The sequence below is a fragment of the Rousettus aegyptiacus genome, unplaced genomic scaffold (assembly GCF_014176215.1).
Source record: "Rousettus aegyptiacus isolate mRouAeg1 unplaced genomic scaffold, mRouAeg1.p scaffold_m13_p_4, whole genome shotgun sequence".
NCBI classification, from domain to species: Eukaryota; Metazoa; Chordata; class Mammalia; order Chiroptera; family Pteropodidae; genus Rousettus; species Rousettus aegyptiacus.
The window spans coordinates 63763340-63788561 of record NW_023416307.1 but is presented as its reverse complement, the minus strand read 5'-3'; the positions used below and the strand labels follow the sequence as shown (position 1 = coordinate 63788561).

Here is a 25222-nt window from a genome sequence, read left to right as displayed (position 1 = left end):
TTTATAATTGTTCATAACAATTATAGAAAGCTAAGACATTTATACACTTTTATAAATCCAGTGAAATGAATCTCCCCATTTTCATAAAGAAAGCCTCCATCAGCCTGATGCCTCTATTTTTTTCCTACTTGTGGATTCTTGAATACAAAAATACCTTTGAGAGCCAGAGTCACTTAACCACTGGAGAAAAAGAAGAGAATCCACCCACTCAGTCTGTTCCTCAGTCCTTGTAACTAAAGGACAAGGGAATGGTGCCCCTCTAGGACTGGGGCTCCAGTTCCTCAGTGGCTAGAATTTTTTCTAAACTCAACCGCTAAACTTGGTGTTTACTTTACTTCTACTTTTAGGCTGCAACTGCTGCTTCCAGATTATTTCTGTCTTCTCTCTAAACTCTGCCATGTCTACATTTTAACTCTTTACTCTTCTTCACTCGCTTCACCTTCTACCTCCCTCTCTTCCATCAATGAAACTACATTGAAATATTTTGCTTATATGTACTTTCTATATAAAATAATTTATTAAATATTTTCTTCTATAAGAGCTCAAAAAACATAAGATCAGTGAAAAGTATTGAAGGAAATGAAAATTTAAACAATGTAAAAGTTTTCTTCCTTAGAATGGTAAAAATGAAAAATAAAATACTGTTAATAGCAAGTACGGATTTGGAACCTGACAAAAGGGCCTTCAATATAAGAATAAATTAGTTTCTAGTTCTTGGAAGGTAAATTAACAACACTCATAAAAATTAATTGTATACCTATCTTCTGACCCAGAAATTTACTTCTATAATATGTCTTATAGAAATAATCACATATAAATATAAATTTACAGATGTCCAACAATGCCCAAGTATCTGCTTAGCATAACAATAAAAACCCTTAAAATCCTAACTATACATCAACAAAAAATAGTAAAATAAACCATAAAGTACTATATAACATATTTAACAATGACAGAGAAAGATCTCTAAGACATAATTTTCATAAATGAAAAGAACATTGTGAGTCTATGGCCATACCACCCTGAACACAACCCAATCTCTTCTAATCTTGGAAGCTAAGCAGGGTCGGGCTAGGTTGGTACTTAGATGGGAGACCACCTAGGAATACTGGTTGCTGTAGGTGTTAAAAAAAAAAAAAAGAAAAGAACATTGCATATAATTTTACATTTTAAAGAAGTGTGTGTGTGCGCGCGCATGCGCGCACGCGTGCGCACGCACGAGCAGAAGACGATCTGGAAGGGTTTTTATTACACTCCTAGCAGAGGTCCCTTTTGGAGAAATGATGAATTGCTAGAGCGCATAGTGTAATAACAAGTAGTAAAAGAGGCTTTTAGTTATTTGATTTTTCCCCAATATCTAACTCGGTATTATCTGAATGTTTATTAATTTTACAATTTTAAGAGCAAAAGAGAACTCTTCCCCCCTCAAAAGAAATAAAAATATGAAAAAGTTGAGTAATTTTTAAGGTTTTATGTTGCAATGTTGCAGGAGTACAGCATAATACAGCATTTCAAGTGAACGTTTTGATCAGAAACACTGCAGAAATTTAAACTTTCATTAGCATTTAACATTCAGACTTATAAAATTTGTTCAAAGCACTGTCGAATTTCAAATATAATATTTAAACTTTTTAGTTGAAAAAAAGACTACAATTAAAGAAAAATATAGTTGTGAACTTTCATTTATGCAGAAAAAATTATCTCACAGTTATGAATCATAAGTATATTGCAGTATTCACAATCATAATTATTTTCTTTTTAAAATTATCAGTTTACCTGATTTTGTCATATTGTAAAATAGTTATAGTCTTTAATTATTCATCAAAACATGTAATGAGGCATGATCAAGAATTTTCCTGCTAGTGTGATGTTGATGGTTAGACGCGGATGTCATACAGACGCCTCAGACTTGGTCTGTCCAGAGCAAGTGGAGAGAATTCCATTCACCTTGGCTCCTAATCGCCATAGTCATATCTCCTCTATCATTCCTAAGTTTTTGCTCAGGAAAAAAATTTAGAAGACTTTCAGGACTCCTCATTTTCTCTTCGCTCCACATCCAATCCATCAGCAGGCCTTGCAGGTTCTATCTTTACAATGTATCTATAATCTGAACACTTCTCATCACCTCCACAATTACCACTCTAGTTCAAGCCACAATGATTGCAGTAATGTTAGCCTACCTAATCTCTTTTTCTCCCTTTTTGCTCCATAAAGTAAATTCTTCACTCAGCTGCCACAGTAATCTTTTAAAAACGTAAATCAAGTACTGTCATTTCTCTCAAAAGTCTCTACATTCTCAATATAACCACCTCTTCTTGTCATATTGCTCAAGTTCCTACCAGATTTACCCAATCTACCTCACCTCTTCTCAATCACTACATTCTAGCTATATTACTATTTTCACCCCGACTTTATACTTACTCCCTTCTCTTCTTGGAAACATCTTTCTATAAAATTATTGCATGACTCATGGTGGTATCCACCCACCTAGATGTCCCCTCATCGTTCTTACCTCCCAGTATTCATACCTTCGTGTAGTGACCTCCCACATTAAATCCAGGTTGGCTTCCATGGCCAAAATAATATAGTGGAAGTGATAATATGTGATTTTTTGAGGTTAGGGTCTATAAAATTGCACTTTCTACTTTGTTCTCTTGAATTGCTCACTGTGGTGGAAGCCAGTCTCTGTGCCATGAAAATGCTCAGGTAGTCCTTGTAGAGAGGAACCAACCTGCCATCCATGTAAGTCAGCCGTCTTGGAAGTGCATCCTCTAGCTCCCATCAAGTCATCGGCAACCCTAACCAAAAATCTCTCAGCAAATTCATGAGCGATCCCAAGACAAAAGCACCAAATAGAACCGCTCTCAAATTTCTGACTTTGAGAGATAATATACAGTTACTATTAAGCCACTAAGTTGTGGGGTGATTTGTTATGCAGGGACAGATCTCATAGTCACAGATAATACATTCATTCTCAGTATTTATTCAGTTCTCTGCTCAAAAGTTGTTTAGAAGTAACTTCTTTCCTTGATTTCCTCTCTAAAATAGTCATCCACTCCACCATATGTCTCTATTTCTTACCTACTTTGATGTTTTTCATCACACTTAGAATTACCTTTTTTCCCCCTACTTATTGTCTTTCTCCCACTAGAATGCAAGCTTCGCGAGGGCAGGCATTTTCTATGGTTGCTTGTGCTCAATCCCAAATTCCCATAAGAATCCCTCGCACAGAGTGATCATTCCATCCACTTGTTATTATTCATTAGTACAGTAACAACTACTGTTTACTTAAAATCACATCAGGAACCATGCTGTACATTTTTTTGTTTTAAATAAAATATATTTTAAAAAAATTTTCAATTACAGTTGACATTCAATATTATTTTATATTAGTTTCAGCTGTACGGCATAGTGGTTTAGACATTTATAAAAGTTTTGAAGTGATTCCCTCAAATAGTCTAGTAGCCACCTGGCACTACACATAGTTATTAAAATATTATTGACTATATTCTCTATGTTGTACTTTCTATCCTCTTGACTATTTTTTAACTACCAATTTGTACTTCTTAATCCCTTCGCCTTTTTCACCCAGCCTCCCAAACTCCCTCCAATCTGACAAACACTAATTTCTTCTCCATATCTATGAGTCTATTTCTAAAATAAAAAAATATTTCTGTTTTAATCCTCACAAAAATCCTACAGGGCAGAAGAATTCCTAATACACAGTGGACAGGTATCAGGCTTAAGTGAGTTGCTGAAGATCCAGACTAGTAAGTGGTAAAATATGAAAATCAAAATGCTGATCCAAATTTTGCTTCCAACTTCTACCCTGTATTGAAAGATGAAATATTTTAAGATTATACAAATTTATAAAGAAATACATAAGATGCATAGTTCACAGAAGAGCCAGTTTTAAAGCATTATCAGTCTATCTCGGTGCGCTGCATGTGAGAGGATGTGGAGCATCCCTAAGAAATAAAAAGACTGTCCCAGGCACATGGCATTGCAGAGTGTTCAATAGCCAATTATAAATTTAGTGTCTCTAAACAAGGTAAGGATTGTGATGCTCCGATGAAAGCAGGGTGACTCCAATTCCATACCATCTGGGCTTTTAGTCTTATGGGCCTATGGCAAAAAAGTGTTAATGATGAATTGCAATCTTCAAACAAACACTTTGGCTCTGTCTACCTTAAAGAGCTTTCAAAGGTGACTATTTTACTTCCATTTTTAATCCTAATGTGCAGAGATTTAAGGTCTGTATAAATCTCAAAGCTATTTCTTTACTAAAGTTAAAGAATTCAAAGCCAAAGATCAGTAATGTCCATTGCCTAAGATCTAGTAACATACCCATATATTAACTTGTCTGTATTATATAGATACACAACATGTAAGACTCCAAGAATTACAAACTTATAAAATCTTTAGGTTGAAAGAGACTTTAGAAATCACCTAGCTGAAATTCTTCTCAAAGTGATAAAGCTTTTAACAATCTAGACTCTTCCAAGGTCACATTTATCCTCATCTTGGATGGGAGGGCCTTCCACTGCTGAAGAACATGAACTTACCTTAATCTCATGCCATACTCATGGCCCTCTCTGAGGTACTATACCTCAGGCCCCATATGTCTGGGGAAACTAAATGTGCCACCCTAGACACACTAGACATTAAATCTGGGAACTGGGCCAGAGACGAACTGGTCTTCAACCAAAAGAAGCTATGTGAGCAATTGAATGCTTCTGATGTGTCTTGTCCTCAAATTCTATTTAATAGAAAAGTTTTAAATTTGATGTTGGAAAACTCATTCTCAGAGGAACAAGTGCTAGGTATACTTAACAAAGACATCTCAGTAGAACCCAGATGTATCTTGAGCAATACTTGGCTGTTGTTTCAGTTCTCCAAAACATCCTATCTATGGAAACACTTAGTCAAGGTGACAGTGAGGTAGTTGTGATGGCTCCCTGCTACTTGACTTTTCTGAATATCCTTATACTAAACATCAATGGAAAAGGTAATCCGTGTCTCTTTTTCTTGCAAAAACAGCCTAACACTCCCATGCCGAGCTTGCTCTGTCTTCTACTTCTAGCCAGCCATCGAAATTCTTCCTTCTGGACTACCAACTATCATATATTAGCCTTTCACACTTTCCCTCAGGTCCTAAGTCTTCTCTCTTCCATGGAATGATGCTCAGTTTCATCAATGACCTCCTTCTAGTTCATATAGTTAATTTCTTGTGATTGGTGAATCCATATCCCTCTTAAAGCATCCCCATATGAACATAGCCCCCAAGACATGATATAAGCAGGATATGATTTGTTAGTGCTATTGCTATTTTATTTAACTCACATTTTTAGCAACCTGTCACACTATCAGCTTATACTAAGCATGTGGTTAATTAGCACATTTGGCTTCTTTTTTTCACGTAAAACACTATCAAGTTATATTTACACAATAGAATTTTTAATTTAAATTTAGGTCTGCACAATATCTATATTTCATTTATCTTTTGGACTTCCACTCTGACTTCTTTCTGTTATGCCTTATATAAAATATTCCTCCTAGTTCAGGGTCAACCATGAATTCAAACATGATTGCTTTTTATCTGAGCTTCTAATAAAACTACTGAACAGAATATGATCAAGGAAGGAAATCAATGACATGGCACCAATAATTCCTCTCTAGTTCTATTCTGAACTTGTTAGAGACATTAAAGTAGCTAAAGCAATTTTAAGTCTACCACATGATTAAAATCTAGTCCTTTTTTTCTGTTTGCTGCAAAAATACAGAAAAATAACTAACTGAATTTTGTCACATGTTCTTATAGATAATACTTCAAGGTTCATTTCTAGAAGTTTATTGGAGCCCAAGTGGCCAATGCACAGAGTTCTAATCACTTTTTAATACTTTTAAATGCCTTGTCAAATAGGGCTGTTCCCAGCTCTTAATTTTTTCTGATGCAGCCAGTAGAGCTATAGTGTCTTTTAGAAGAGAAATAAAGGTTATTCCACTAGTGGTGAGATAACTTGGAGGGAACTTGTAATATTTCCTACACAAAACTTTTGCCACCAGAGAACCTAGGAGGGAAATTGTATGCTACAATATGGCAAATGAAGAGAGAAGAAAGCCTGAGGGATAAACCATGAAAGATTAAATCTGTCCATACCATAATAAATACAAAGTATCAGATTTAACAGTTTATCAGAGCCCCATATGAAACTTGGCAAAGCTTCAAGCCTCTTTAAATATAATTTATGAAACAATTAACATGTACATTATATCTACTTCCTGGTAATATGTATCTAAGAATATCACTTTGGAAGGTAAATTTAAAAACATATTAAAATGAGAAACAGCTTTCACGTGATATAAATAATTTAAGTAGATGACATTCAATTTACTATAATTCAGAAATTAGAGATGAATCCACATTTTCTATCATTTTGAACCATTTTTTTATCCCAACTCACTAACAAAAGAATAACCTAATGTGAAAAGATCAGCAATACTGATTGATCCGCAAGACCCTTGATACTTCCCAGAAGAATGAGACTGATGAATAAGAAGCATAACCTTGATATAAATTAGGGAACAAACAGGCATATTTATAGAGAAAATATCAGGCTTGATATACTTAATTTTTTCAAAATATAATCTGCAGTATTATCAGAAATCAAAAGTAAGACTGTAGAGGAATCCATTGGTGTGTGGTCTGGGCATACAATTAAGAGATTTATAATTTTTAATATTAACATTTATAAGAATGATTGCAAGGTGTCAAGATAGCAACTACCTTTTTCATGAAAATAAGACAACACAACAAATGTAGGTCTACTATAAAAAGTTAGTGTGGTATATGGAAGGAGCATGGAATTTGAATTGGTAAAGAATTTGAAGCCAGAAAATTTGAGCCTCTATCCTATTGTGACATTTCCTTATCTCTAAAATGGTGATGGTAAAACATAACCTCATTGCAAAAATCAGACAAAATATTGCATATAAAAAGGTTGACATATAGACAATGTACAAGTATTAAATGGTTCTCTCAGAAGACATTAAGCTTCTCATAACTAGAATTTTTTTACCCTTTTTATGCTCTGTACCTAACACAACCTCAAGCTCAAAAAGTCTTTGATAAATGACTGGTGAATTAATGAATAACCACTTAGAAACCCCCCACACAAAGAATGATCGTTCTGTTCGAATTAAAATTGGTCAAGATAAGGTTTATAATATACAAATCTCAGTTTTAAAAAAGTTTATGCTAATACAAACTTTCAGTTATAAAATAACTAAGTTATGGAGATATAATGTACAGCATAGTAACTACAGTTAAATTGCATATTTGAAAGATTCTAATAGAGTAGTTCTTAAAAGTTCTCATCATAAGAAAAAAATTTTATAACTATATATGGTGACAGATGTTAACCAGATTTATTGTAGTAATAAATATGTTAAAATATAAAATATAAATAAAATATAAAGGAACCAAGTGTGCATTTAAATAAATCTGTTCATTCTATACATAACTATATATACACACATATGATTGGATGATTTAATAGTTCAAATATACTGAGTAAACAAAAAACATAGGTGAACTGTGATTTTTTTTTAATGGATCCTATCATAGGCAAAGCATCTAAGATTCACTAAAGTTAAGAAACAGATTCTTACTTGGGGTGATTATCTAAGAGAGTTCAATGCAGTGTTTTGCTATTATGACCAAAAAATTGTTATACTTGATTAGTCTTTAGCAAACCTTCCACAATGCAATTTGAAGTTTATTTACAATAGTAAAAATCTTACTATCAAATTGTAAAATATTACTATTAAATTGTAAAAATCCTACTACCAAATCACTTGGACAATTCTGAGGAGGAGGGCATGCTGATTTTATAAATAAAAACTCTATGAAGATAATTGAAGGAAGATGAGCTACCTGGGTCTGTAGAGGCAATAACATAGGTGTTTTGTTTTGACTCTTTTGGCCTGAATGAATATTCTCATCCAAGGGTCAAAATACAAAACAGATGTGTAGGCTCTGAATGACCATCTCTCTGGAAACCTAGAATAGAAAACAGCAAAGCCGCAATGTAAATGATGCAATAACCATGTCTCTGAGAAGAAAAAAATCAGACTATCAGGTTATGATAGTTACTACTAACAATTTCAGGAAAATTTCTTCTAAACCTAATGACACAACAAACACCAGCAAATTGCACAGCACTCACATTCTTCACTAAGCAGGCCTCTAAATATAAGGGCCTACATGGATAACTTACACTTTGATTAGAACTGAACTTTTGTTAGCAACAAACTGATTCAAAGTAGAGTTACATCAGCAATAAAAAACATACTTTCCATTAAAACTATTGGCCCAGAAGGACAAAACCAAGTCAAAGGAACAAAAAATCCAGCTATGCAAACAAAACAAAAAGAACCTAGGCCTACATAAATAAAAAACATTTCCATAAAATTATTGCAACCAGAGAAATACAATAAAAATTTTCATTTGCTTTGAAAATTCTGAACAAGAAACATAAGACTTCATTCTGTAAGTGCAATAAGTATCAAAATAAGTGTTTATGGCCAGCTAAGGAAATTTTATGATGCCATAAGTAAAAGAAAGGAGAAAAGAGAACAATAAAGGATAGAAAGGCAATAAAACAGGAGCCAAAATGACATAAATAGCCACTGAAGAAAATTACCCTGTGAAACTGCACGTTGTCAGGAAATCGCGATTGCTGAATACTAACAACTCCAGGGACCTTCTATATTAAAGTCCATTTGTGAACTGTAAATTCTCTCCAATTAGACAAGAAATAAAGATGAAAATCAAGCCCAGCCATGCTTAAGAAGTAGTGTTCGTTATCTGCAGAGTCTCAGAAAAGGCTACTATGAAGGGCTACAAGGCCAAACAGAAAGCAGGGGCCAGTAAACCCATCATTCTTACAACCCAATCTTTGTACCGAGGGAGACAAAGATGATAGAAAAGAAAGATAAAACTTCTCCAAGGAGGACTTCCCAGTGGGGTCACATCACTACTAGTTACTTCATAAGAAAGAACAGAGCTCCAAGGAATTTACAAAAATGAAGATGAAATCTATAACAAATCCAAGGATTTCCTGGTTGGCTATAAGCTCCTTCAGGCAGGATCTGAGGTTCATTAAAAAGTCAAAAATTTCTTTGACTTCTTTAAAAATAAATCATTTGAAAGTAAGCCTTAAGTAGAAGTTCTCAATATAAATTATAAAAAAGTATGTAGTCCATGGCAATGATTCCATAAATACTAATGAATTTTTAATGTGATAAGTGAGGCTGTCTGCATTAGGATGCATTATGTCAACAACAGAGTGGTTGACTTTAGTGTATCAGGAGCTGCACAATCAAGTAAGTCCTTACCTGGCAAAAGATAAAAAGAGTCACCTTGGGACACTATGAACATTCCATGGGCACTTGCCATTATTGAAATGCTTACCGGAGCTTCTGATTTGATATCGCCCTTAGAGCTAGTAGCTCTTCCTTTTGACTCTCCACCAAGCAAACACATCTCTGTCATTTGAGGGTAAAAGTCAAAAGTAATTCAGAGCCAAGTTTGAGAATTTGAGAAACACAGTGGAAATTCAAACTGAGTTAGACAAGTTTTGATTTTAAAAAATATACAAATACAAAATAAGAATACTAATACTTTCATCTTGTGATAGGTCTTTTTTTTTTTTTTTTTTTTTACTCATTTAATAAATACTAACAGGTATTGGGGATTGTCAAGACCTCTGTGTTAGGAGATTCGCTGGCAGGTTTCATAGAACTTAACATATAATTGTACTCATAACTAAGATTTATCACAGTAGTGTAGTAAGGATATACAGAGGGTCATAGGGGACAAGATAGGTGGATTCTCAACGATTCTACGTGCAGTTTTCCTATGTTCTATCCTTCTCATGATGGATCACACAAAGCACACTCTTCCTCCAGCTATAAAAATGCAGGAATATGTCTCTTATGCTTCTGACTAGGAAGCTCTAGACATTGTCATTGGGGCTGGTCACATACTCACCTTCTACCTAGTATGTATCAAAATTCCAGTCTCAAAGGAAAGTAGGTTTTCAGCATAAACCACATTGTAGTCTAGACACACTGAGCCACCTTTTTCTGTTAGGGAAAGTTTTATATCATTATAGAAAACTGTTTATCAGCCAAGTTCCCAGAAGTCAGTCAAAGACTAACCCTGCAAGCAAGACTTACTGTGGATAGAAGCTTTCTATGTTAACCCTTTTCTACATGCATACCTACTTTTGAAAGTTCCTACTTATTTGTGACCAATAGAATGGCAATACTTCTTATGCTACTGTGATATCTATGAAAAAGGACAAAGAAATTTAAATATAAAACCTATATATAAAATAGGTCACCCAAGGTAACTTTCAAATTCCAATATATGATGCAGCAGATCCTTCATGATCTGGCCCACACTAACTCTCCACTCTTGTCTCTTGCCAGCTTTAGTCATTTAGGACTCTAGTCATGCAGGATCACTCTTAGTTCTTCAGATATGGGGCCATGCTTTCTGATCCTCAAGCCTTGGCACATTCAATTTCTTGGCCATTTTTGGTTAGCTCCTTTTCATCCATAGGAACTTGAAGTCTCACTTCCTCTTGAAGGCTTCCCTCACTCCCTACGATTGGGTAAATCACTCTCCTCTTGTGCTCCCCTTCTTCTGTACCTCCCAGCATAGCACTTTCCAGTTAGTGGTGCCATTTTACTTATCTGTGCCCCTATCAGGCTATAAATTCCATGAGGCTAGCATCCTCATCAATAAATATTTGTTGAATAAATGTTAATTATTCAGTACTTCCTTGGTTTAATTTTGGATGAACAACAGGGAGTTTCCTAGTAAGAAACACTTTTTGATGGACTATCTTCAATGATGATGTTATCAGTCTTTATAAATAAAGCCATTTGCTCAGGAAAGTGAGATACAAATGTACTAAGTAATCAGCGTATCTTCAGAAGATCTAAGAAAAAAAAGATACTGTTATTCTCCATCCATCAGGAACTGCTTCACATCTTCAAGATGTGTTCTCTTGTTTCCTCCTAAGTGTCATTTTCTGTCTTAAATTTTGCCAGAAGTGTTCCTATCTCTACTTTTCTTATATCTTTCTCTCTTATTTTCTATTTATTTGGTTACAATAAACTGAAGAAAGGGAGAGAGCAAACTCCTAAACACACACACACACATACACACTACCACCACCAGAAACATACAGAATCACATGATAGACATGGGGAAAGAGGAGGATATTTCAAGGCAGAAACTGGCTTGACAACCTGTAGAATATAACAGGAAGAGATGGAGATGCCTTTTGTTACCTGCTCAGCAATGGGTGTTCTTAAAAAGTCTCTGCTTCACCTCCAGCTATGGTAGTGGCCTCTGTGTTCCCTCTTTCTTCTTCTAATCTATTCACATTGCTCTGCTACTGTTTTAAGTGTCACTCCATATGTGGCATATCATGGCTGGACTGGTGTGTTGTGGTCAGCAAACTGTGTTAAGGACAGGAAGGGCGCCAGAAGGAGGGGTCCTATAGCCAAGATCATTATCTCCTTGATCTACCAACTCAGATTCTCTGTGGCTAGAGTTTGAAAATGTGAATTTTTTAAAGCTACCCAGGTGATTCCTTTAACTCTGCCAGTTTTGAGAACCACTGCCAGTAGACCTAGTAGACAGGGCAGTATGTATGGCAGGTTGCCTAAAATTGAGCAGAACAGTCTCTCATAGGTGTGCAGACCCAGGACAACATCTAAATTTATCCACAATGGGCATACAGACAACAGATTCCCATCCAGCCCAAACTCTGAGCTACTTTTATAAGGTCTATGGTTAAAAAAAAACGACTTCTAAATTACAGGAGCTAGGCTAAACTAGACCCTTTTTTGAAATATCTTGGAAGTGCCAAATTTTTATTCATGAAAATATTATATATTATTTCAAAAATTGTTTTTGAAATTTATTGTTAAGGCCCCTACAAAATCTCTGAAGATTTCTTGAAGTTGAAATTAACAAGGCCTGTATTACCTCAAATATAAATTTTAACTAGTTTAAATTCTGAACTATGAAGGGGCTAACCAAATTTAATCTTAAAGTAGATTATATGTAAGTGAAATGTCAACTCAAAAAGGTAATTTAAAAGAAAACATAAGCTTTGCAAAGTAATGAAAGTACTTGTCATAACCACAGTGTGGCAAGCAGCACATTATAACAATTTGAAGCTGTAACTCTTGATGTGTTTCCAGCCAGCAGTTAAGACATAAACTGGAGACATATGGAAGGCTGCCCAATGACTGTCAATTTAGAAACATAGTGGTAACATGGCACCTGATTTCAAAACATTACCTAGCACAAAATTTCAATTCCATATTATATCATCACTTGCAGAGTTGGATATTTGGAAGGATTTCTCCAGCCACCTGAGATCCATTACCATCATGATTCCAGGGACATAACAGGCCCCTCTGGTGATGGGCAATTCAACAACATGCCTTTTTTCAACTAGAATCTGTGCTTTCTTCCATTTTCTCATAAAGTTCAGAATGTATACTTTTGATAATGTTAAAAAAAATAATAGAAAACAACATGCACTTGGGACCAGGTGAAATGGTGACATGTCTTGATGCCCAGAAAGACAATCAGAAAAAAATGCTATAGAAGTGATCAAGCTTTCAGTTTAGAACTCAGAAGAAACTTCAAAGATAACAGAAGTGTTTAAAAATTTCTAAAATCTCCCTCTCTCACCCTAATAAAAATCCCATATAATTTTCACAGATGGAGGACAGTGGAACCCACTACTGAGAATTCCAGCACCTTCCAATGAAAGTATTTGCAATATCCTTGGTATATTACCTAGACGTTTGCACTCAATCCAGTTTACCTGAATTCAATTTATTTGTTGTGTGCTATGTACCAGACACTGAGTTAGTTTCCAGAGCACTATAATAAGTGTTAGAAAGAAGTGTCGTAGGGAAAAATAGGATGGAGGGAAATAAAATGCACTAACGTCCTTCCATGTGCCAGGTATTGTGACTATTCTATTTCTATAGCATTCCTACTAAGTAGATGAAAATGTTATAGACTCATTTTATAGATGAGAATGCTGAAGTCCAGAGACTATAAATAACATCGCTAAAATGAAAACTCTTCCAACAGAATCCAAGCCACTTGAGGGCAGAGATATTTATTAGTTTTGTTCCCTGATATATTCAAAACTCTTAAAACAGAGTATGACACTAAGAAATTGGATGAATGTAAAATGAACAGTCAGACAGCTAGCTACTATCTAGTCAAATAGCTACTAAGCGAAAGAACCAGGATTTGAAGCTAGTTCTAAGGCAACTACAAAGTCCACTCTTTCTGTAAAGTACCACCTTGCCGGCCTTTAAGGTTGACTGGTTTGAAGCAAAGCTCTGCAATGTAATGTAGAGGGGTGAGAGTTATAAGATGGCCTCAGGTAGCATGCCACCCCACTGCACACAGACCCTACCTGTATATAAGCCTGAGGTTCTAGTCCCGTCAACTTACTCCACAAATAGAATCAAAGACACAGATAGAATCAGGCTGTAGGCTAAGAACACATAATAGTATTTTGCTATTAGTATTCTTTACTATTCCAAAGAAGAATAGTAAAGAGGCCTGTGTGCCTAGTAAGGAGTGAGAGAAGAGGAAGGGAGGTCAGAGAAAGAATCAGAAAGCTATATCATGCAAGATTCTGCAGAACATTGTAAAGACTAGTTATTTCTCTGAGTGAAATGTAGAATGTTTTGTAGATAGTTTTTAAAAGACTGCTCGGGCTGCTACAAAGAGGCAAGGTGGAATAGTGTTAGAGGGCAAAGCATGGAAGCAAGGAGACCAGTGGACCAGTGGGAGGGTACTACAATAATCCAGGTGGGACTTGATGGTGGCTTGGTGGCATCATAGCAGTAGAAGATACAAGAAGTGGTTGATTCTGAATCTATTAAAGATAGATCCCATATGAAATAAACAAGTTAGAAGTGCCCTTCAATTGCTGAGTATGCAGAAGTATAAAAAGACAAGATCCATAGATGGACATATTGTGAGAATTGTTAAAGGTTAAAAAAAAAAAAAAACCTAAAAGCTATCCAAGGTAAAAATGTGTAATTTAGAAAAGTTCAGTAATCACATCTATATCAGACTTCTCATTAACAACACAGATTTAGGAAGTCAAATAAGCAATAAATTCCGAGGAAAATTATTTTTGAGATATTTCTTTATCCGTTTACACAAATATAGAGGTGGAAGCAAAAAATAAAGACACATTTAAAGATATAAAACCTTCAAAAGTTTACTTCTAAAAGACTCTGAAATAATTATTTAAGAATATAATCCAGCAAATGATCCAATTAGTAAATAAAGAAGAGATGGTGTGGAAAATAGAGTGGTAAACAAAGAAAATAATAAACCTATACTATAGTCTAAAAAATTATTTATGCAGGGTGTGATAAAATATTGTAAAAAATTGTAAATAAATCCTAGGTTAAAAAAAATTAAAAAAAAGAACTTGCAAGGAAAAAAAATAAAAAGCATATTAAGGCTTTGACTTATTGTTGAGATGATGTAGAAACTGAAAAACTTTACATTTTGTAAGAAAATTTCAAGTTTAGATATGTTTATTTAAAATATAAAGATACTATAATGAAAGTATATAACAGAACAAATAATTTTCAAAGTATTGGAATGAAAAATATAAAACACCTTGTTTGAAAAAAGAAAAATCACAACCAATCTCATAAAGGGAGGAAAAAGAAAAATAAAGCAGAGCAAAATAAAAACCAAAAGAGCACAGTGACCAAGAAAAAAATATAAAACATAAAAGAAGGCAGAGTTAAGTTAAACTATAGCAGATGTCACAATAAATGTGAACTAGGTAAATTTCCTATTAAAATATAGAAGCACTTAGACTGAGTCGAAAATCTAGTTATGTACCATTTATAAAAGACAACCCAAAATCAAAACAGCACTACTGAAAATAAAACAGTATCAAAATATATAGTGATAAAAATTAACCAAAAGAAAGCAAATATGGATTAATATTAGATAAAATAGAAACAGAATTATTAGAAAGTGTTAACTGAAACAGAGGGATACTTTATATTAATAAAAGGTTCATTTAAACAAAATGATATTTGTGCCCCAAATCCAACAACTCAGAATCATATACAACAAAAACTAGCAGAAATACAAGGAACATGGACATAGCCATAGATACTGTAAGACAGTCTAACGTACTACTCTCAGTAACTGAGGAATCAAAGAGAAAAAGAAAAACATAGATGATTTAAATAATTTAATCAAAAGATTAATGAAACAAAATCTGTCCTTATCAGAGATTGTTTTTCCAATATTTAAAACATTAAGCCACAAGAAAATTCAAAACAGATTTCAAAGAGCAGATTTAATACAGGCTACATTTACTAATTACTCCTCCCAGAAAAATAATAAAAGATATAGAACAATAATAAAAGGATATTTGACCCCCCCAAAATTTATGTTCTTATAGAGTTTTAAAATACCCTTTAAAACTAATTCTTGAATTTAAGAAAAAATTAAAATGGAACTCATAAAGTAGTCAAAAATATGAATACCGATAGTTCTAAATTTGAAACCTGTAAGATATAGCCATAATGCAGAGGTTAACAGAGTCATTTTTAAAATTAAGATATAGCATTATTCAATAAAAGGAACCAGTTGTTTTGTTTTGTTTTGGAGAAACAGCTAATTGCAGTACTACAGCAGAGGAAGAAGAGGTATAATACAAAGCTAAAATATCTTATGGTGCCAAAAAGTACAAAGATGCTCAAAAAAGATGGTAATATGTCAAAAAAACAGGAGTCAGCTTGAACAGGCTCACACTAGCCAAATTCAGGACAACTTTAGCCACAAAATTAATATTAATAGTAATGTATTATAACTCTCAGAATAAAAAAAAAATAACATAACCCATACCATATATAAAGAGAGGAAGAGGGTAAGGATGAATGATAATGCAGCTATGGTAAAATATTGACCTTTATGGAATCTGAGTAAAAGGTATATTAGAATTCTTTGTATTATCTTTGTAACCCTTCTAAAAAGTCTAAATTTCCAAAGAAAAGTTAAAAAAAAAACAAGTTAAATCTAATATAAACTGACAAATAATTAAAAATCTAGATGATATATTTAAAAACTCAAGTTACATCTCAGACAAGAAAAAGCTAAAGGAGCTCATCAGCACCAAATCAGTATTAAAAGAAATGTTAGAGGGTCTTCTTTAAGAAAAAAAAAAAAAGAAAAAATATGAATAATAAAACGGCAATAACTATGTACTTATCAATAATTACTTTAAATGTAAATGGAGTAAATGCTCCAATCAAAAGACATATGGTGGGGAATGGAGAAGAAAACAAAATCCTTACATGTGCTGCCTACAAGAAACCACTTCAGATTGAAAGGCATACACAGACAAAAAGTGAAGAGATAGAAAAAGATATTTCATGAAAATGAAAAATTTTAAAAAGCTAGGGTAGCATTACTTATAACAAACAAAATAGACTTTAAAACAAAGGCTATAAAAGACAAAGAAGGACACTTCATAAACAATAGCCAATATACATAAGCAACCTAAGTGTCCAACATTAGACAATTGAATAAAGATGTGGTACATATATACAATGGAATATTACTCAGCCATAAAAAGAATGAAATCTTACCATTTGTGACAACACGTATGAATCTAACGGGTATTATGCTAAGAAGAGAAAAACAAACAGTACATAATTTCATTTATAAGTAGAATCTTAAACCACAAAATAAATAAAGGAACAATCAAAATGAAAACACGCTAACAGAAACAGAGAACATACTGAAGGTTGCCAGATAGGAGGGGGGTTAGAGGGCGGGGTGAATAAGATAAAGGGATTAAGAAGTACAAACTGGTAGTTACAAAACAGTCATAGGGTTCTAAAGTACAGGATAGGGAATAAAGATAATAAATATGGTGCCAAGTGGGTACTATATTTATGGGGGGGGGGGATCACTTCATAAGTTATATAATTGTCTAACCACTATGCAGTACACCTGAAACTAATATAATATTGAATGTCAACTGTAATACAAAAATTAAAAAAGAAAAACAGGAAAACAGAAGAAAAACTCAAGTTGCAGAGTAATATCTATGGTAGGAGTACCATAGATATTACCATAGATATCAGAGGTTGAGGGAATTGAAGTGGAGAATATTACACTTATTTGTGTGTTTATGAAGATTTGAATAGTTTTCAATAAATCGATACATACATACTACTTGACGCACCTCCCTCATCCCACTCCACCCTCTGCCCAAAGATTGATGCCCCTGGAACAAGTGCTGGACCACCAAGGAAACAGTAAGAAAGAGTGAGATACAAGAGAGAGTAAAGAAAACTAAAGCTTGGATCCAAGATTCAATGGCATCTCTTATAAGAAATTTCAAAATCTAAATTACGAAATTATAATTCTCTACTAATTTCTACATAAAAAATTCTATGTCCTATCAGTGAAATTTAAAACATCTTGATTATGCAATTGTAATTCCACACACGGTGTCTACATAAACTCTCTGGGTAAGGAACACTTAAGTAGAATTACAACCTTGTAGATTTTGCAGATGCCAATTTATGCTACACACATAGCAGGTAATGATGGGTGCTGACTCATTTGAAAACCCTCCACCAGCCTGTCACTTCTATTTGCTCAATGCTACTGCACTCCAATGTAGGACCTTTGAAAATGATTCTAAATTTTAATCACCTGTGTGATTATAACAGAAGATCACTAACAGCCACTAGTAAGAAGAGAACAAATTAACTAGATTTTGTTTTGCACAAATGGACTACTTCAAAGGAGATAAATACAACTTGGTGGGGAAAATAATTTGCAAAAGTTTGAGATGTGAGACTTGGTACGGAATTCCAAAAATTACCACAACATAAATTAATAAACAAGCATTGTCTAACTCTAGCCCTAAAGAAAATACCTTGTTTCCTGTTATGAATTCAACTTTTATTTTCTTTAACATTCAGTATTCTCGGTCTTTTTCCCCACCTCTTTGTTCCGAACTCTTGATTTTATTTCGATTTCTTATAGTTATTTTTCATGTCATCTTCTTCCCTTACAAGGAACTTTGCCTAAGTTTAACATGACATATAATTCAACATGATTCTTTCCCTACAGATACAAACTGCTTTTTCCATATCACCCTGGCACTCTCCATTTACTACATTCACAGATTCAAATTCTGATTTAATATATCCCACATTATATGCAAACTCCTGCCTCATCTGCATTCTGAAATTCTGAGATGTCTGTTAACTATTTACATATTTTTTTTAATTTAAGTGAAAACAGGTTGTCTTTAGACAGATATCGCTAAAGTCCATGCCACCATTGCCTCCACTCCTGATTAAGTTTTCATGAGGTTATCGTTATCTAGAAACAAGGCCCTGCCGATGGTCTGATTACTACAGTTATAGAGTTTCAACCCAAAGCAGAATGATGAAGGGTTTCGACTGTTACGTTTAGAACCAATGCTAAATATTCACAAGAGCTAGACAAAAGTTCAGACTCTTTCACTCGGAAGTTTCCATCCTAAGAATCTATCTTAAGAAAATAATTTTTTTTTAAAAAAACATCTTTATGATTGTTTATTTCAACATTATCCATAAATAATGTGAAATGTTAGGACTAATGCTAGTATCCAAAAATATAGAAACGGTCATGTAAATTTCCATGAATCAGTTCAATGAATGATTATAAAGCCATTCATCAATAAACCATTATGAAATCAGACTTATCAAGACTACATAATAACTTACAATAAAGTTTAGAAACAAATCATAAATAGAAAAAATGAGAAACTAGAATAAAATAGTACAAATCAATAATTTTGATATGTGAGTTCTTTTCCTAAACTTTTTTTATAATATTGTTTCACTCTTGATTTTACAATAAGCAAAATTAGAAGAAAATAAAAAATACCAGAAAATCTCTCCTCTGAAGCCAAACAAAAGCCTGAAAACTTGAATTTTCCTATTCCTATGTAGGAAATTAAATTATTTTCAGAACCAGTCGGACTACCCCATCTAATACAGAAGGTGAAAATAACATAGTTCCAATATTTGAAAATTATTTTGGATAGATGTAGAATCATGCCCAGTGGCTTTAAGGGGATACAATAACCACAAGAAAAAGAAATGGTAAAGGAGTTGTTACATTATAAACCACTTGTTCTCAAAACCAAAATGATGTAAACTGTATTTGATTAGAAGTTCAAATATCAGAAAGCATAAATGCAAAAAATATCAGGAAAAAAATGCACCTTGGACCAGACGTTTTCATTTAGCTCTAAGAGTTAATGAGTTTCCAGTCCCTGAGTAAAGAGGAATGGAGTGTTAATGCAGAATCCACTAATTTTTTAAAGAAAACTTAGGTGGCATTACTCCCCATGGCTTGAGGAGGTGCTATTGCTGTCCCTTCCTGGCACCACCATGGTACTTGTATCAGAAGCCATGAAATGTCTAGCATTCTTAGTATAGAAATTATGTCTCTTCTTTTCACTAATCCTTCCTCATAAAACTCCATCCCTGTCTTTAAAAGACTTTTATTGTGATAAAACTACGAAAAATTTTGTTGAAAAGTCCTAGCTAGAGTGACTGAGCAAGAGAAAGAAATAAGAGGTATCCAAATTGAGAACGAAGTCATATTGTCACTTTTTGCAGATGATATGATTCTTTATATAGAAAACCCTAAAGACCCCACTGGTAAACAATTAGAAACAATAAACAAACACAGTAAAGTTGCAGAATCTAAAATCAATATACAAAAATCCATTGCGATGAAATTTCAGAAAAAGAAATAAAAAACAATTACTTTTGTAGTTGCAACAAAAAGAATAAAATGCCTAGGAATAAACTTAACAAAGGGTGTGAAGGACCTATACAGTGAACACTATAAAACATTATTAAGAAAAATTGAAGAAGACATAAAGAAATGAAAAGATATTCCATGTTCATGGATTAGAAGAATCAACATGGTTAAAACAGCCATGTTACTCAAAGCAATATACATCAGAATCCCCTCAAAATCCCAATGGCATTTTTGAAAGAAATAGAACAAAAAAATTATCAGATTTGTAGGGAATTATAAAAGAACCTAAACAGCCAAAGCAATTCTGAGAGAAAAAAAAGAATAAGGCCAGAGGTATGATAACTCTTGACTTCAAATTATACTACAAAACAACAATAATCAAAACAGCACGGTACTGGCAGAAAAACAGATACACAGACCAATGGAACAGAAAAAAAAGTGAGAGACCAAAAATAAACCCACATACATATGGGAAAATAATTTTCATCACAGGAGCCAAAAACATACAATGGAGAAAAGAAAGCCTCTTCAACAAATGGTGCTGGGAAAATTGGAAAGCCACATACAAAAGTAACAGATTGCTATCTGTCACCATACACCAAAATTAACTAAAAATGTATCAAAGACCTCAATATAAGACTTGAAACAATAAATCACATAGAAGAAAACATAGGTACTAAACTCATGGATCTTGGTTTTAGAGAGAATTTTATGAATTTGACCTCAAAGGCACGGGGAAGTAAAAGCAAGAAAAAATGAATAGGATTGTTTCAAACTAAAAACCTTCTGCACAGCAAAAGAAACCATCACCAAGACAAAGATGCAATCTTCTGAATGGGAAAAGTTATTTGCAAACGATGCCTCCAATAAGTGGCTAATATTAAACAAAATATAAAGAACTCATATAACTCAACAATAAACAAAAAATCCAATTAAAAAATAGGCAGAGAATCTGAACAGACTTTCTCCCAAAAAGACATACAAACAGCTAAGAGATATATGAAAAGACGTTCAACTTTACTAGCTATTAGGGAAATGCAAATCAAAACCACATTGATATATCACCTCACCCTTGTAAGAATGGCTATCATCAACAAGACAAGTAATAACAAGTGTTGGGAGAGGTTGTGGGAAAAAAGGAATCCCCAAGCACTGCTGGTGGGAATGTAAATTGGAATAGCCATTATGGAAACGGTATGGAGGTTGTTCGAAAAATTAAGAATAGAATTACCATATGACCCAGCAATCCCTCTTCTGGGTGTTTACCCCATAAAATTGAAAACATTTATCCATAAATATGTATGCATCCTGCTGATTATTCACGGCGGCCAAGACATGAAAACAATCGAAATGTCCATCAACGGACAATTAGATAAAAAAGATCTGGTATATATATAGAATAGAATATTACTCAGCCATAAGAAAAGACAAAATACTGTCACTTGTAATAACATGGATTGATCTTGAGACATTCATGCTAAGCAAAATAAATCAGACAGAAAAAGTTGAGAACCATATGATTTCACTCATATATGGAATATAAAACTGCAAGCAACAAACGAACAAGACGAACAACACTCATAGACATAGATAACAGTTTACTGGTTACCAGAGGAAAAGTGGGAAGGGGAGGAGGTAGAAAATGGTAAAGAGGATCAAATATATGGTGACAGAAGGAAATCTGACTTTGGGTGGTGAACACACAATGCCATATACAGATGATACATTATTAAATTGTACACTCGAAACCTATATAATTTTATTAACCAAAGTCACCTCAATAAATTAATAAATTTAATGAAAAAAAAGAAACAAATAAAATCAAACAAAAAGTAATCCAACACAGTCAATGTTCCAAAGTCTGATTGTACTTATCCTACATCATTTTCTCTCTTTTAAATAATTAACTGCTTAAATTTTTAAAAAGTTTCTGGCTTCGTTAAACAATTCGGAAACAGTAAGAACTTTTTCCCAAAGAATTAGCTGTCAAATTATTCCTCTAATAATGTATTATTTCCTGATGTTAGTGTTGAAATGCCAAGGCACTCTGACAGATAACTATTTGAAAATTTATGCTCGAGGCTTTTAAATAGCATGAGATATTGGTTTTGGAATCAGCTCTTAAGTGGAAGGACAGCTCCAGCAGGAAAAGGGAGAGACAGTAATGGAGGTGCTCGTAACTGTTCTTGGCCTCCTTCCTGATATTGGCATATTAATGCTGGCAAAAGCGTCACCAGCATTTGTTCAATAGTAATCAGGATGAATTTTTTTTCCCCAAAAGAAAACCACCATTTCTGTGTAAATTAAGAATTCCATATGTTGAAATGAGCATATAAATCAGAATAAAAGCAGAAAAGATCATCTAAAAAGTGTGTTACCAAACAATAAATTTTCCAGCCATGGAAGGGACTTTCTAAATTTTACCTCAGAGTCAAAAAAAAAAAAAAGTGTAGTCCACTGTTAATGTGTTTACTTGAGTGTTAGTATCTTAGTCACAAACTAAGATATGGCAGCTACTGGCCATATGTGGACGCTAGTCCAAATTGATGTGCTATATGTATAAAACACACTTTGGATTTCAAATATTTAATATTTAAAAAATATAAAACATCTTAATATTTTTCATATTGAAATTAAAATTACAATATTTTTTATATACTAGATTAAATTAAAACATTATTAAAATTAACTTCACATGTTTCTTTTTACTTTTATTAATGTGGCTACTAGAAAATTTAAAAGTACATATGTGGTTCATATTTGTGGCCCTCATTATATATCTTTGTTGAACAACCTATAAAATGAATCAGATTGGATTAAATTCTTTTAAAATCCTTTCTAGCTCTAGAGTTCTAACACCAAGAAACAACATACTTAAGCTAATGTTTTAAATACAAAGTTATTTTAGAGAAACCTAGGTTTAGTGACTAGTTCATTATTTCTCATACTTTTTCACCCACGCCCCTCAGTGCTTACTCATTGCATTTCCTACAGATTCCTTATAGCCAAGAAAGATTAATCCATCAATTTACCTTTTTGTAAACTGCACGTATGCAATTCATAAGGCCATTCTGAATTGCAGTTTGGTCATATTTCTTTTTAATTCACACCATACTATACATTTTTAGTAATCTGTACTGAATAATGAACTATTTTTTTCAATTTTAATATTCATAAAATAGGGGGTTTAGAATTAAAGAATATTAGAGATCTTATATTCCAGTAGTCACCACATATACTGGGACCTCTGAATCGCCTGGAGAACATATGGAAAATGTTCATTACTAGGTTTGATATCTGGAGATTCTGACTCAATAGGTCTGGGAGGAGACAGGATCCTATACCTCTAAGAAACAGCTCAGGTTACTAGGAGGCTTGGTTGGGTTTGGGAAAGAGTGATCTAGCCTAACATATTTCATCTGTAATTGGGATAAAATGAATTGTCCTAGTGCTAAAGCCCAGTAGCCTCAGACCTAGAACCAGGATGCAGGGCTCCTGACTATAGCTCTGTGCCATGGTTGAGAGACATTCTGTCAGACATACTCATTACTCACTCCTCAAGAGCTCCAGCTATCAGTATATCTTCCTTGTCAGTTTTAACATCCAACTCTGGTTCTCCATTAAGCAGAAGCTTCAAGTTATAAACAACCAGTAAGGTACCTAGTGGAAAATAGATGTTTGACTTGTCAATGTTTGAACTAAACAAAATATTAGTAACGGTGATATTATCGCATCTATTGATTTAAGCATACTGTAAGCCAAATCTCCCTTTGTACTTCAGTAAATATGCTTGGATAAGTTCCAAGATATATGTCTTATGGCAAACTACACTCTCTGCCAAAGTGTATTGAGTTTCTATAGTATAGTGCTTCTTATTATGACTCAAATCATTATTAAGTCTTTCAATGTGGATCCTTAAACTTGGGTACTCTTTTCATAATTTGCATTGTGAAAATTGTTTGGCCCCTTAGACAAATTTGTATTATAGGTAAAATTCTCATTGGCGAACTAAGATCAATGCACGTAAGAACAAATATGAGTTTTTAAAATTTGTACAAATATGAAGTATTACTTTTAGACTCTATAACAGGTATTGGTAAATTTTTTTCTTAAAGGGCCAGGTAATAACTATTTCAACCCTTGCAGGACATATGGTCTGTGTCACAACTACTCACAACTCTATCATTGCAGCATGAAAGGTGCCACTGAGAATACACAAATAAATAAAGTATGGCTGCACTCCAATAAAACTTTATTTACAAGAACACATATGGGGCCAGATTTGACCTGTGGGCCATAGTTTGCTGACCCCTGCTCTAAAGTATAATTAACAAAAAATGTCCAAATTCTTTACAAGGTTGTTCATGACATGAAGACAAACAAGACTATCAGAGAAATTTAAAAGAACCAAATACACTTTTTTTGGTAGCACTTAAATACAAGGGAAAACAGCATAGTGGCTAAGAATTTGAATTTGGGAGCCTAAACGCCTATGTCTAAATCCTGGACCAACCATTTACTAGTGCAATAACCTCACAAATAATTTTCAAAACTTCTCCAAACCTAAATTTTCTAATCTATATGATAGAGTTTATGAGGTATCTAAATTATACAGTTCTTTTGAGGATTAAATGAGTTCAATTTTATAAACTATTTAGAAAAGTATTCAGGAAATAGTACACTCTTTATTAGTATTTGTAGAATATTTCACAATTAGAAGTTGACTAAGAGATCACATTAATTGTCCTCAAAGCATATCAAGCATATGTTACTAAAATGAATACTTATTTAATTGCCACTGTTTTCCTCTATGAGAAAAAGAAAAGAATGACACAAAACATCACTATTAAGATACAGAGAACAAACTGATGGTTGCCAGATGAGAGGGGGAATTAAGAGACTGGGTGAAAAAAGTGAAGGGATTAAGAAGCACAAATTGGTAGTTACAAAATAATCACAGGCATAGAAAGTACAGCATAGGGAATATAGTCTATAATATTGTAATAACTATGTATAGTGCCAGGCCGGTACTAGACTCATCGGGGGGATTACTTCATAAATTATATAAATGTCTAACCACTATGCTGAACACCTAAAATTAATATAAAATAATATTGAATTTCAACTGTAATTGAAAAGTATTTTAATCACTATGAAACAAAATGCCACAGGTTAGAGAAGAAATTTCTAAAGTAACGTAGGCTAAATGAGAACCAAATTTCTCAGAATTTTTCTATAAAATCAAGGAGTTTCAAAAACCCGAATGCACATAGC

The 25222-nt window shown here is 33.6% G+C and overlaps 1 protein-coding gene and 1 pseudogene across 3 annotated transcripts in view; one reads left to right on the top strand and one right to left on the bottom strand.

The window, feature by feature from the left end:
* MORC1 (MORC family CW-type zinc finger 1) overlaps window positions 1–25222 on the bottom strand; it is a 167161-nt gene that overhangs the window by 101942 nt on the left and 39997 nt on the right. For all 3 annotated transcript variants that reach the window (XM_016162470.2, XM_036219599.1, XM_016162469.2), the window contains 2 exons: window positions 23503–23608; window positions 7937–8062 (listed from right to left, as the gene is read on the bottom strand). In XM_016162470.2, the coding sequence (XP_016017956.2) occupies window positions 7937–8062; window positions 23503–23608 (232 nt within the window). The remainder of the gene's footprint in view (window positions 1–7936; window positions 8063–23502; window positions 23609–25222) is intronic.
* Window positions 1005–1124, top strand: LOC118602630 (annotated as a pseudogene).